Genomic DNA, 14,302 nt, shown 5'->3' with positions numbered 1-14,302 from the left:
TTTCGAGTAGGTATAAATATAAGAGTAAAGGCCAAAATTGGTCCTGAACATATGGTCATTTTACGTTTTTAGTCCTAAACATTATCTTTTGGATTTTTTGGTCCTGCACATAAGAAAATTTGATCATTTTGGTCATCCGTCAATATTTCCGTTAAAACTAACGGTCAACCCTGATTTTGACTAAATTAAACTTTTAATTCTAATTTTTTACTCCCTAATTAATTCTCTAATTATTTTTACACTTCAATTTCATCTTCTTCCTTCTTCTCATCTTTCATCTTCTTCCTTCCTCTTCCTCTCAAATTGCCCCACAGTTCCACGCCCCTCTTTTCCAATTTTGAGATCCTTCTATGATGAATACAGGAATTCCACTCCAAAATCCCCAATTTCCAAAATCCCCAATTTCCAAAACCCCTTCGCAATCGACCTTCCCCCGCCGTCGCCGATGCCGCCGCGCCACCACGACTTCGAAAAATCGATTGGGCTATAGCACTAATCGACTCGATCGCCGACGATTTGGGCGGCGGCGATTGCCGATTCCCGAAGCCGATTAATCGGCTGGCGCTGAAGAAGCAGATTCTGGAGATCAGCAGCTCGATTTCGGCGGAGGTGAGTGAGCAATCGCCGAGATCGCTGGCGGATTTTGGGATTATTAGAAATGGGCTACTCACCCCTTAAAAGGCCTCATAAGGGGGAGGGTTATCCACACTTATATAGATTAGATTGGATCATCGCCAAGTCGATGTGGGACAGAATTGAGAGAATTTAACACGCCCCCTCACGTGTGGGCCGGAAAGGACATCGGTCTTCCATCACGTGGGTAGGCAATGATGGTTCTGGCAGCGGAAGCGGGCGCATAAATAACAATCACATAATAATCAGATCTATTTAGCAGATTATTTAGACAAAATCTATTCGCGTAATTATCACATGTATCATGCTCATAACTTGAATAAATCATGCTTTAAGAATATTGAGACCTAAAACATGCTTTTCTACGGAGTAGATAAATACCTAATTAATTCTCCAAAAAATTGAAGATGGCTAGCTTCTTCTCCACGTGATGCTTTGAGTACTAAACCACAAATCTTCTCTCTGGTTCCCGAACTGTATCCCAATATCAGTGTGGGCTGATCTTACTAGAATACTAGGACTTAAATAAAGAAGACACAGAAGAAATCCTTTTTGGAATAGGAGAGGAATTCGAAAATTCCTTCAGCTTAGGGGCTGAAATTTTCGAAAATTTTAATGATAAAATTGTGTTGTTTCTGTCTCCTTTATTCTCCTATTTATATTAAGTTCTTTTTGGGCCCAGACAGGGATCTATGGAAGGTTTTGGATATGGGCTCATCCAATTTAATTTTTACTAATTAAATTGAACCCACAATTTAATATAAGTTATAATTGGAATATTACGAGCAGCCACTACAGAAGTAATATTGAACTCTCCCCATCCAAATCCGAAATTACAAGTAATCCGGGTTTCCGTTTAACTTTCATTTCCCGTGCTTAAGATTAAAATGTCCATTAATTAATTAATGTCTGCTACTGACGTAATTAATTAACTTCTTATTAATTCCAAGAGTGGACTTAGCATGAAACACTTATTTATTATTCATAGAGTAATCAAACTCCAACTAGCTAGGTTCCGAATAATAAAACCTTGTTTCGCGCTCCTCTTGAGGACATTATCAAACGAGACTCTCCTCGTGCACGATTCAATATAATAGCAATCCTAGCACCGCTAGATATTGATCACCACTACCCAATATATCAGGATAATTGGGTTACGAAAAACCCGCACCATTTGATAAGTCAAAGTAGTGCATAATCAATACCGAATGCTCAATGTTAACCCACATTGATTAAGAAACAAATATTATCAAGACCTCGCCTTTCAGTAGATAGCCCAAGGCAAGTCTTGCTGTTAGATCCGTTCAGTGCTATACCACAACAATGTCATCATATTTCAGTAAGGCTTAGAAATATGCGGACTGACATTGCAACCTTTCTCGATGGATAGTCAAATTCCATCTAGGTTGTGAAATTCATCTTTTTCTTTGTTTAGAACTGACCGTGTTACTTTAAAGTGGACGACGCCCACAACCGGTCTACTAAAACAAAGACTTAGACTTTGTTAGGTTAACTTATACATTTAAACATGCATTAACATCCATTAAATGTAAAACATAACAACATTATGACAAAAATAATCTGTTTTATTCCTTGGAAAATAAAATAAGAGTTTTACAGTATTCAATCACTCGAAACGTGATTTTTAGTATACAAACTCTAACAGGCAATGCAAGAGATAAGAGAGAAACGCCCCCTCACGTGTGGGCCGGAAAGGACATCGGTCTTCCATCACGTGGGTAGGCAATGCAAGAGATAAGAGAGAACCATCATCGATATGGGCCGGAAAGGACATCGGTCTTCCACTCGTGAGGTAGATAAGAAATAAAGAGAAATCCATCATCGACTTGGGCCCGCTCTGATACCATATTAGAAATGGGCCACTCACCCCTTAAAAGGCCTCATAAGGGGGAGGCCCATTTCTAATATGGTATCAGAGCGGGCCCAAGTCGATGATGGATTTCTCTTTATTTCTTATCTACCTCACGAGTGGAAGACCGATGTCCTTTCCGGCCCACATCGATGATGGTTCTCTCTTATCTCTTGCATTGCCTACCCACGTGATGGAAGACCGATGTCCTTTCCGGCCCACACGTGAGGGGGCGTGTTAAATTCTCTCAATTCTGTCCCACATCGACTCACGTGTTAAATTCTCTCAATTCTGTCCCACATCGACTTGGTGATGATCCAATCTAATCTATATAAGTATGGATAACCCTCCCCCTTATGAGGCCTTTTAAGGGGTGAGTGGCCTATTTCTAATATACTGCATTGCAGTTTCAGGAATGAAACTAATAAATGTACCATTACTATTTCTTATTCCATCATATGTCAAAATCAAGCAATTCAAAAAAGTAAATACCAATAGATATATACTCTCTCTGTTCCATAGTAATATAGTCATTTTGTCATTTTGATACGTTCAATAGTAATAGAGTCATTTCCCGTTTTTAGTAAAAGTCAACGCATTTTTCCACACATACTTTACTTTCTCTTACTTTTTTCTCTCTTCATCTCTCTACATTTTTTTCATTTTTCACTTTATTCTCTCTTTACTTAACTCATCCAAACAATTTTTATAATTTCGTGATGAAAAAAAACGCATCCATTACTATAGAACGAAGAAAGTATAAAATAGGCGTCGGTGCCTGAATTTATAAGAGAGAAGAGGACAAGAAGTAAAAGCTCACATAATTGTAAAATGTGAGTAAAACGGTGTTACGATAAGCTAATGTAAAAACTAAAAAGAAATGCTATATTTTATTTTATTTTTTAATGATTAAACAAATTATTTTATATTTAAAGACCATGGCACGAAGGATTCAAAAATGAAACCTTTGGCCTCGGTCACTAACTCTCTACCGCTTGGTCAACTTATCACACGCAGATCCGAATTTATAACGTCGAACCTAAACGGCCATGACGATGCCATTTATTTGAAATGACCATTATGCCCTTGCCTTGTTTTCGAGTGTAGTAGTTCGTAAGCCCGCAGAGGTATCACAGTTGATTCCGGAGGTGCAGAATTGCAAGAAGAGAGCGTAGTAGTGAGTTAATAGTACTACCTCCGTCCCACAGTAAGAGTAACATTTTCGGTTCGGCACACAATAATCGTCACATTTCACTTTCACCATAAAGTAGTAATTAGGTCCCGCATTCCATTAACCATTTCACTCACGTTATATTATACTCCCTCCGTATTAAAAAAATAAAAACATTTGAAACGGTACGGGTTTTAATGCACAATTGATAAAGTAAGTGAGAAAATTGGTAAAGTAAGAGAGATCGAAAAAGAAAAAATGAGCAAAGTAAGAGAGATGCAAAGAAAAAATAGTGAATGTAGAGTTAATGCATGGATTGTGGGGTCCATGTCTTAAAATAGAAAGATTCTAATATTTCTATTTTAATCAACGGCCCAAAATGGAAATAGTTGCTATTTTTAATATAAGGAGGGAGTAAAACTAATACTCCCTCCATCCCACATAATTTTACCCAATATTCCATTTTAGTCCGTCCCACATAATTTTACCCATTTCACTTTTATCATTTTTGGTAGCGGACCTCATATTCCACTAACTCATTCCTACTCATATTTTATTATAAAATCAATACTTTAAAAGTAGGACCCACATCCCACCAATTTTTTCAACTTACTTTCTATTACATTTCTTAAAACTCGTGTCAAGTCAAACCGTATAAAATTATGTGAAACAAGTGAAGTAATATAAAAAGTAGACTTCATATTCCATCTAACTTTCAATCCACTATTCTTTACATGAATAACATGAAATTCTCTTTTTTCTGAGCTCTCTCTTCTGTCATTAAATTTGTAGGAGTAGTAGTGTTTCCTTGTATGGAAGAGGAAGACCGCTCTCACTATTCCTACCCGCACGTGACCGATGCCGGCGGATCCACCAACGGAGCTAGGTACCGCCTCATGTCCCCGGGGAAGCTCCCGATCTCTAGGTCTACTTGCATCACCATTCCCCCCGGTCTCAGTCCGACCTCCTTCCTCGACTCTCCTGTTCTTCTCTCCAACATTAAGGTCGCCTTTCACCTTCACTCAATTCATCAATGCACCATAAAAAAAATTCAATTTCGGATCCGCTACCGACTTTGATACTGTTTCATATGTGGAATTAAATTTCAACTTTTCCCCTAATTACTTATTAACCGCTCTTTCCGCTCAAACAGTACACAGCTTTAACCTTCCTGCTGTTTGAAGGAGTGATTACAATTTTAGAGAGATAGGTATCAAGTCTCTTTGTTCTTAACAAATTGAATTATCCTTTACTTAGCGGCACTTGAAGAATTTCTGCTGTTTTGATCCCTGGAGACTACATGGTATATTAGAATGTTTGAAGTCGAGATAGTTGTTTATTTTTGCACTTTGGAATTTGTAAAATCAAATTTCTTTTCATTTCTGTGGAGTTGTTAAGATGATGATTTGATACATCTATTGTGTAAAAATTCATTTACTTGAACTACTGCTACATTGCAGGCTGAGCCTTCTCCGACCACGGGTTCCTTTTTCAAGCCTCAGCTGATGCAAGCATCTGTTGAAAATGGAGCGATTCTATTAGAGAAAAAATCCACCAGTGGTAATGTTGTTGTAGATGAAAAAACATCCAGTGGTTTCGAGTTTAGGTTTCATACTGGAGTTAGTACCACATCAGGATTATCTTCTGCAGGAATGTCGGTAACGCACCAAAACTTTCCTTTAGGTCTTAAGATAACTCTTATTTTTGGTATAGTTTTCAAAATAAGCTGCATGTGCTCAAACAATTGAATGGGTTGCAAAATGATTTTAAATTATGTTTCATGCCTTGATATTGTCTAAACCAAATAATTTATAGAATAGTAGAATCGGATTGCATGTTGAACTTATGATTGTACAACTTTCCTTCAAATGACAAACTGGTCGAACTTTTGATAGATTTCAGGCCTTTGTGTCCTTAATTTTCTATATTTTGATGGATTAAGGATAATTGTTTTATGTGTCTCGTGGACAAACATATAAATATAGTTTGTCTTCTATGGTTTGACAAGGTCAAAAATATTACACATTCAGAGTGAAGATCAATTTATTAGGATCAGTGAGGTCTGATCCTCTCTCTAGTTATCCAAGGTCTTCATATCTCACTGGATACCTTTTTTTTGGGGGAAAAGGTTCCTGTTGGAATGAATCAAAACAGACCAGTCACTTATCAAGATCAGCAATATTCTCAGTCAGCTACACCCTCTTGTTTAGCACAACAATCTCATGCTGTAGTTCAACAAGATTTATCTGTCTATGATATTATTGATGAATCGAATCAAGGACCACAGTCCAATACAGGTGCACAAGTGTCAGTTTCTGAGCATAAAGATAGCAGCTCGCCAGTCTCAGCTGAAAGAACATCAGGAGATGGGTATAACTGGAGAAAATATGGGCAGAAACTGGTTAGAGGAAGTGAGTTTCCACGAAGTTACTATAAATGTACATATCCAAACTGTGAGGTGAAAAAAATATTTGAACGATCTCCAAGTGGACATATTACAGAAATTGTGTACAAGGGTTTGCATGATCATCCCAAACCTCAAAGTGCACGTCGGCACAATCCTGGAGCTCTTATGTCCATTCAAGAGGATAAAGTTGACAAGGGCTTATCATTGGCTGGTCAAGAGGGTAACTGGCCTAACTCTACTAGGGTTTATTTGACATTTAAAATGCGGTGTTCTGTGAAACTTATACCTTCCAAAATTATGCCTCTCCCTCTCTCTCGATATATCCAATTTGTGCACGTAGTGTCAAGAATTGAAATTCTCTGATCTTAGTCATCTGACACCGCCTGCAATCTTTTGTGGCGAAAGCCTGTTTTCTCACTGAGTTACAAAATTTCCTTTACTGCTGTCTATTGTTTGTGGTTATGTCAAACATTTAATCTGTTTAATATCGTGATGATTTTTGGGTATGTTGTTCCTTAGTAGGATTTGATTTGATTTCAAGACCAAATTCTACTCTGTGTGTTTAGTTAGATTTTCTGGTTGACGATATTTTGGAATTTTTTTTTCTCTATTATGAGATTTATGTGGTTTCTTTCTTGAATTTTCTTCTTACTGAATGATGTAATTCTATTAATGAAGAAAGTTAATCTGAAATTAAGATTAACTGCTTTTACCATAAAGTGGTAGTGTCATCTGGAATTTATTTCTCTCCCCTGCATGTTGTGCTCATGTTAAGAAAAACTGAACTTCCCTCAAATATCCAAGCTCCAACCTTCAAGTTTCATGGCTCAGCTTAAATTAGTTATTCCATAAGATCACATTTGGAAGTACATATGGCTAGTACTTATGCAATTTTAATTACTGTTGTTGAAGACAAGATGAACACCGATAATATGGAGAAAAGTGGCTCTCCAATGTTGTCACCTCTGCAAACAAATGAGGGAATGGATGGTTCAGGTTCACAGTTTCAGGGCCAAAATGATGACGCTGAAGATGATGATCTGGTCTTGAAACGGAGGTATGCACCTTTGTAAAAATTCTAGCATGTTTAATTGTTTATCATTATGTTATGAGGTATATATTTTGGTGACTGATCTGAGCAGGAAAATTGAAGATGGTATTGATGTCACACTGGTTGTTAAACCCATCCGTGAACCACGAGTTGTTGTTCAGACTGTGAGTGAGGTCGATATACTGGATGATGGATATCGCTGGCGTAAGTATGGCCAGAAAGTTGTCCGTGGGAACCCAAATCCAAGGTAAGTAAAATATTGATGCCTCTTCTAGATTGGTTTAAAACATTGATCCTTACAATCTAAGACTAAACATAGTACAACTGTACAAGAAAAGATTACTCTTTAAACGAATAAGTAATAACATAGTGACATAAATATAAGAATCACTAGTGTAAACCAATAAAAAATGAGATAAGCATTTAATAACACTTTGCTCCTAAAACCGTCTTCCTATTTGCTTCAGATATGTAAGAATCCTATTTATTATTTATACACCCACTTAATTTTGCAATTAATTTAAAAAGTATATACTATATTATATATATAGTTCATAGATGTAATCAAATGAGAACCACATCTAAAATGTGAACTAGAACCAATAATATCCTATGGATTTATTGATCTAATGGTATCAAAGCATGCCATGTGGCAATATTTTCCAATTAATTTAAATAGAAAGGGTATAATTGTCTACATTGACAGATATAGTTTTCGTGCGTATATGTAGTCATATTTGTGCATGTATTATATTGAAATGATATTATAGATATGTTGGTATCTTAAAATTTTTGAAGAAAGCCATTATGGACTGATATAGTTTCCATATATTTATATGTCTATACTGATATTGTACATTAAATACTTGAACGAGTTGTGATATATGCCGAACTAATTCCCAGTGTCAAATTGTCGAACCAAAAAGGAGTTCATTATTAGATAGCACGAAGTTCATTTGCGATCATTTTATATAAAATGAACTAAAACGAACTAAAAATGAACTCTGTGTTATCTAACCTTGTACGAAAATAAACTAAAACGAACTAAAAATGAACTCCGTGTTATCTAACCTTGTACCAAAATAAACTAAAACGAATATTAAATGAAGGGTTCAAAGGTTCGGTGCTAGAAATTAGTTCGACGTCTATTAGAATCCTATATTGATATGTAATCCCTCAGTCCCTTGCTAAGAGAGACATTTCTTTTCGGCACGGAATTTAAGAAAATGAGGTTTTGTTAGTAAAGTGGAGAATGAATAAGGTAGGGAGGAAAAAATAAGAGAGAGATTGCCAAAAAAGGAAATGACTCACTTATCTTGGGATGTCCCAAAAAGGAATATGAATCACTTAGCAAGGGACAGAGGCAGTATATCTATATTGATGTATATATATGCTTATATTGATATTTGTACCTGTATTAAATTGATATAATATGATATATATTGATGTTGTGACTGTTTTCGCAATATATGAACATGCAAAAAAATATTTTAAATTTCTTCATCCAAACACATGAAATTAGGATGCTGTTCAGATCCTTATTAAATTACCTTTAATTTGATATGTCTTGGGAAAAAAATAATTTAAAGCGAGAGAGTTGCGTGAAATGTAGAAAGTGTTTAGTTTTAATTAGTAATTATTTATGTTTCCAAAGTTACCCTTATGCCTTATACCGATATTCTAGTAGGCTTGTATTTGATATTCATGGGATTAGATCTAGGCCGATTTATCGATCCAATGGTTCACATTGGTTCTTAGTTAGGCACAAGGGTGGTGGATCCACCATAGTGTGATCCTGTATATATATATACTATATTCTGTAATCTATATATTGTTGTCATTATTACATCAAAACATGTGTGTATATAATTTTAACGCCACATCTATACAAAAGCCTTTAGATGAGAAAACTTGCCTCAGATATTTCTTGAAAACCGTCGACGGTTCATATTTTTTTGAAAATTTATCAACTTAAAATGAGATATGACATGTAACTTAAAATTCTTTAGTTATGATCGAGGATTTTTTGGTTTTAAGGAGCCTCAGAACTTCACAAGAGAGTGCTGGGTAAAAATGGAAGTTTCTTAGTTCGAAGTAGCCATTATGTCAGTTACGTTGATAGTATTAGGAGGAAGAATGTTATTCCATTTTCGAACCTTGCTTGCAGGCAGTCTATGGAGCAGAGTTTGTGTAAAAAATGCATCCATAAAGATGTTTTGTAGAAAGATATAAAAGTTCAGGCATAAAATATGGAATGACATAATATAAATGTGGTCTCGAGGACAGTTTATCTCGCCTATTCATTTAGGTTTATGGAATTATTCTTTCTAGTTCATGCCTAAAACTGTCCATAAAAGTTAGAAGAACAACAGCATATTGGTCTTGATTTCCCTTTTTCTATGTAATATTGGTTTTGGATTAGTTCTTGCAAATGACATAACCTTGTTCATAATATGCATTTGCAACAGAACTGATGGAACATGCGATTATCACACCACATTTTAACCTTTTCTGTTTACAACATATCCAGCTCTTGTATCGTTAATATTAAGCCTTCTCATCAATAAATGTCATAGGTTTGGTGTTTCATGCTGGGCAAATGCTGCTTACATAATTGGGAATGTTATAACTAGAAAAAATTAAAACAGTGATATTGTATTGCATTCTTTAAAAATTGTTCTGTAAATGCTTATTAACGTAATTGTTCTATTAATTGTGGTAATTAATGCTCATAGTGTTGAGAAGTTGTAAGGCAATCAGCAACCTTTTGTAAAACTCAAACTGATTTTAGGATTTTCTCCTCTTGTGCTGAGACAGATTGTTATGCCTATATTGCCTATCAATGTAGATTGATTTCTAGAAGAATAAAACCCATAAACAATTCCAGTTCTCATTATATGAAGTTGATCTGGGTTCACTCAGACAGATGTTGTCGTATGTGTTGGTTTGTGATCCAGGAGTTACTACAAGTGCACTAATGCTGGATGCCCGGTGAGGAAGCATGTGGAGAGGGCATCTCATGATCCAAAAGCTGTTATAACAACGTACGAGGGGAAGCACAACCATGATGTCCCAGTTGCACGAAACAGCAGCCATGAACTGGCTGGGACTACCGGATACGCAGGAACATCTAAGATGAGGGCGCATGATAGCAGTAGTTTGATTAGCCTTAACCTTGGTGTTGGAATCGGGCGAGCAGGTGAACACAAAAGTGAGAAAGGGTTGGATGGTGAAGGTGGACAAAGGCAAAATAATCCAGTCTATGAAATTGTAAATGTTGGGTTGAATCTGTACGGAAATAGAGAAGCTCATAACTTTGAGATGCCGCCGGTAAATGCCTCTAACCAATGTCAGCAAAACCTTAGAAGAATACTTATGGGGCCTTAACCAAATATTATGAATGTATATTAACAGAAATAATTTTTATTTTTTATTAGTGAATTTATCCTCATGGTTTTAGGATGTTATGATACGAGCTCAAGTTTCTCTATCCAAATCTTCCTGTCCTAATAAATTTGCGTTTTTTTCTTTTTTTTTTGGTAATTACCAAGGGTATCCACCGGCGGGTCCAGTGACTATTTTCCGCGCTGATTTGTAGGCACCTCAATGGGTTATGTGGATAATTTAGAGAAAGGAAGAATAAATAGTACCCCCTCCGATCCATTTCAGAAGAATATACACTTTTTAGTCCGTGCCACCAAAATATGCACTTTTTATTTTAGGAAATTCTTTTCTTTGTAATGAGGTGAGATCTATTTCTCTTTTACTAGTTGTACATTAAAACTCATGTCAAAATCAAAGTACATATTCTTTTGTGGCGGAGGTTGTACGTTTTGGCAAGACGTGCATTTAAAAAATGATCGATGTAGGTTACTAGAATTTAATAAAAATTACTTCCTCTGTCAGCCATTCAAAGTATCATTTTGACTCAACACGAGATTTAAGAAATTGTTTTACTTTGTGAAGAAAAAATGAGGAAATGAGTTGGTAGAATATGAACCCCACTTTTATATATTGATTTTATTTTATTATAGAATGTGAGTGTAATGAGTTACGTGAATGGTAAGGTCATTTACTTAGAATGGAAAAAGTTGCTTAGAATGGGAAAATGTAAATGAGGCTTTAAATTGCGGATATCTCGAAATGACAAAATGAGACATTATTTCACGGATGAATGGAGTACTAAGAGATTCACCTTGATGTGCTGGAATAAATGCCGTCTAAATCCAAATTTCGGAATTGAACGGTTCAAAGCTCCTCATGCTCTTTACAGAAGCACGCATCAGCAGATTTTATATGAGATGATGCCAAAGACAAGAAACAGGATTTGCTGTAAGAAATAAAGACCTTTGGAGAAACGTGATTGAGATGATATTTCAGGTAAGTATTAATTCAGTAATTCAGCAATCCAGCTAATGTCGTTGCTAAGTTTGTGCTATTGAGGAACGATGCCAGTGCATGGATCGTACAATTGTTGTTGGATTGTTTTGTTTGTTTCCTCTTAAGGTTGTTACTACAATTTTGATTCTCTTTATTAGAGGGTTCGGTTTGGAAGATTATATGGAGTATCTCAAGAGTAAATATGTATTATGTTTGATTTATGAGATTGAATCCCACAACATAATCCTAAATGGATAATCTGTATAGCCACCCATCTCCAACTAAAATAATCTCACAACAATTTTTACATATATTTAGTGCCAACTACTGTAGAAACAATTCCAATTTCATTAATAGATAGTTGAGATAGAGATACATAATGAGAGATAAATAACTAGAGAATAGACAATATAAATTAAAGATATCTATACTAATAGTGTCGGTATCGAAATAATTAAAATATACTACTAATATTTTAATATAAAAACTTAATTTTAAAATTAAATTTACTAATATTATATGATCTATATGCATTTTTATGGGGTTAAAGAATTTTTATATTCTTAGACTATAAAGAACGTTACTTTGTGATCTTACAATCACAATATTTATACAAATAGAAATATAAACAAAAATTACACAAATTTCTAGTATTAAAAAAAGAAAAACATAAACAAATTAATTACTAAGCAATGAATTATCTATGTGAATTAAAAAAATGATTTAATTACTCGACAAATAAATTAATGTAACTAAGAGTAAATTTTAAACTATCATAAATAAATTAGGTATAGAAAAACGATAGTAATTAATAACGGGGAGTGATCAATTGCTAATTCATCCCTTAGTTGCTAACTACAACTAATTTAAAACCACAGGATTTTAGAAATCGTGTGGTCTACAATTTACCATGTGTAATTTCGTTTTTCATTTTTTAATATTAAAAAGATAATAGTAACTATCAAATTTAGGGTTTAGAAATACAATGGCAATACAGTGTGTGAAATATATCAACACGAAGACATAATAATGTCAACACAATTTCATGTTGACATTTTACAAGCATAATATTGACATATTATGTAAGGTGTATTGACATAAATCTATTCGTCAAAAATACGAAAATTCAAAAAAAAAAAAAAAAAAAATTTTTCAAATTTTGACGTCGGAACATATGCATGTAGTATATCGTTGGAATCCTTATAAAATTATCTTTAATTTGATATATGTTATATGAATTTAAAGTTTTGGAATTTCTTTTAAAAGTTAGTTATAACTAACTTGACATTAATACCCCTATTGATTTTTATTAGAATTAATCCTATAACCTTATTGACGTTTTTTGTTGATCGTATTGACATTTCGTGGTTGATGATCTAGACTTTTAATTTGAATATCTAATGGCTATTATTGAATTGTAGTTAGCAATTAAGCATTGAGTTAGCAATATAACACTCCCCAATTAATAACTCCCCAATTAATAACCGTGAGAAATATAGCAAATGCGCTTGCAATGGGATTCAAACACGAATTTTCGTGTTAGAAGTGCAACTTACAAGCCAACTGGTGTTGGTCTACATAAGTATAGTAAACTCTTGTATTAATACATAGGGTAGTGATAAAATGCAAACTTATATATTATACAAATTCAAAACTCCTCAATACAGTTTCAACAGAGTCAATACAATATCAACATAGTTTAAAATTTAAGATTTTAATGTCAACACAGTATCAAACACAATATTAACACAACATCAATCATTGACTACGGTTGAATTTCTGTTGACATTTTCTTGTTGATGCTTTTTTTTATTTGTTGACATTTTTCAATGGTCCAGATCATAGTTTTGAGTTTGTACAATATTTAGAGTTTTTATTTGATCACATTCCTAATACGGGATATATAGGCAGAGGTGCGTTAAAATAACAACACCTCTTAAAATACACCATACCATCATTCCTAGCCAATCATTTGTACACGTGGACGAATAATCAGCTGTCATAATGCAATCATAAAAAATGCTCAAGGGTTAATTTTCTCGGCCAGCAATATATAATATACTATACAACAACTTTTTTCGGCCAATAATATCCAATACGCTAGATAACAATCTATAGATTATTGTCTAGCGTTTATAATATTGCTGGATATATAGTGTTATAATGTCACTTTAAGAGGTGTTATTTTAACACAAACCTATATATACATACTTAAAATGCCGGAGTTACTAGCTAAACCCTCGTATAAATGTATAATATATAGGCATATCTGAAATAGCTGGGCATATCTAAAATGGCTGGGGGGTTCCATGTGGGCATGCCGTATGCCTCTGATAATTAGTTTGTCAATCGAATAATATTTTATCATATAAAATTCAATAGTTTAATCACATCACATGGCAGAGGAGTAATTATTTATTGTTATTTGACATGTGAAAGCAGGTCTATGCACGAACTAATCTTACGTGACACATTTTTATTAGGAAAGAAGACACGATTTGAATGTAAGATAAATTTTGGTGTTTTCTGTATACACACGCCCTCCGTCCCAACTAAATTGATTAAAATTTTTGATAATGAAGATTAAAAAATTGTGTTGAATAAAATAAATAAAAATAAAATAAATAGAAGAAAAAAAAAAGTAGGAGAAATGAAGAGAGAATAAAGTATGTGATGAAATAAAATAAAAGGAAATGATTCAACTTTATTAGCACATCATAAAAAGAAATACAACTCAACTTATTTAGAACGGAGGGAGTACAATAGTACAAACTCATTATCTTTCATCAA

General features: G+C 34.3%; 1 protein-coding gene across 6 annotated transcripts; it reads left to right on the top strand.

The window, feature by feature from the left end:
- Nucleotides 1–4,442: 4,442 nt before the first annotated feature.
- LOC125188958 (probable WRKY transcription factor 20) lies at nt 4,443–10,599 on the top strand. 6 transcript variants are annotated; one of them, XM_048086083.1, is made up of 7 exons: nt 4,443–4,678; nt 5,135–5,332; nt 5,803–6,085; nt 6,176–6,301; nt 6,994–7,138; nt 7,224–7,379; nt 10,090–10,599. In XM_048086083.1, the coding sequence occupies exons 1-7, from the start codon at nt 4,487–4,489 to the stop codon at nt 10,517–10,519; spliced, it is 1,530 nt and encodes a 509-aa protein (XP_047942040.1). In that variant the 5' UTR covers nt 4,443–4,486; the 3' UTR covers nt 10,520–10,599. The 6 variants fall into 6 exon arrangements, with proteins under 6 accessions (XP_047942040.1, XP_047942039.1, XP_047942044.1 ...); XM_048086087.1 differs by having other exon boundaries at nt 4,444–4,678; nt 5,962–6,085; XM_048086086.1 differs by adding an exon at nt 4,828–4,884 and having other exon boundaries at nt 4,568–4,678; nt 5,803–6,301.
- The last annotated feature ends 3,703 nt before the right edge of the window (nt 10,600–14,302 follow it).

Source organism: Salvia hispanica, chromosome 5 (genome assembly GCF_023119035.1).
Source record: "Salvia hispanica cultivar TCC Black 2014 chromosome 5, UniMelb_Shisp_WGS_1.0, whole genome shotgun sequence".
NCBI classification, from domain to species: Eukaryota; Viridiplantae; Streptophyta; class Magnoliopsida; order Lamiales; family Lamiaceae; genus Salvia; species Salvia hispanica.
This window is presented reverse-complemented; position numbering and strand designations above follow the sequence as displayed.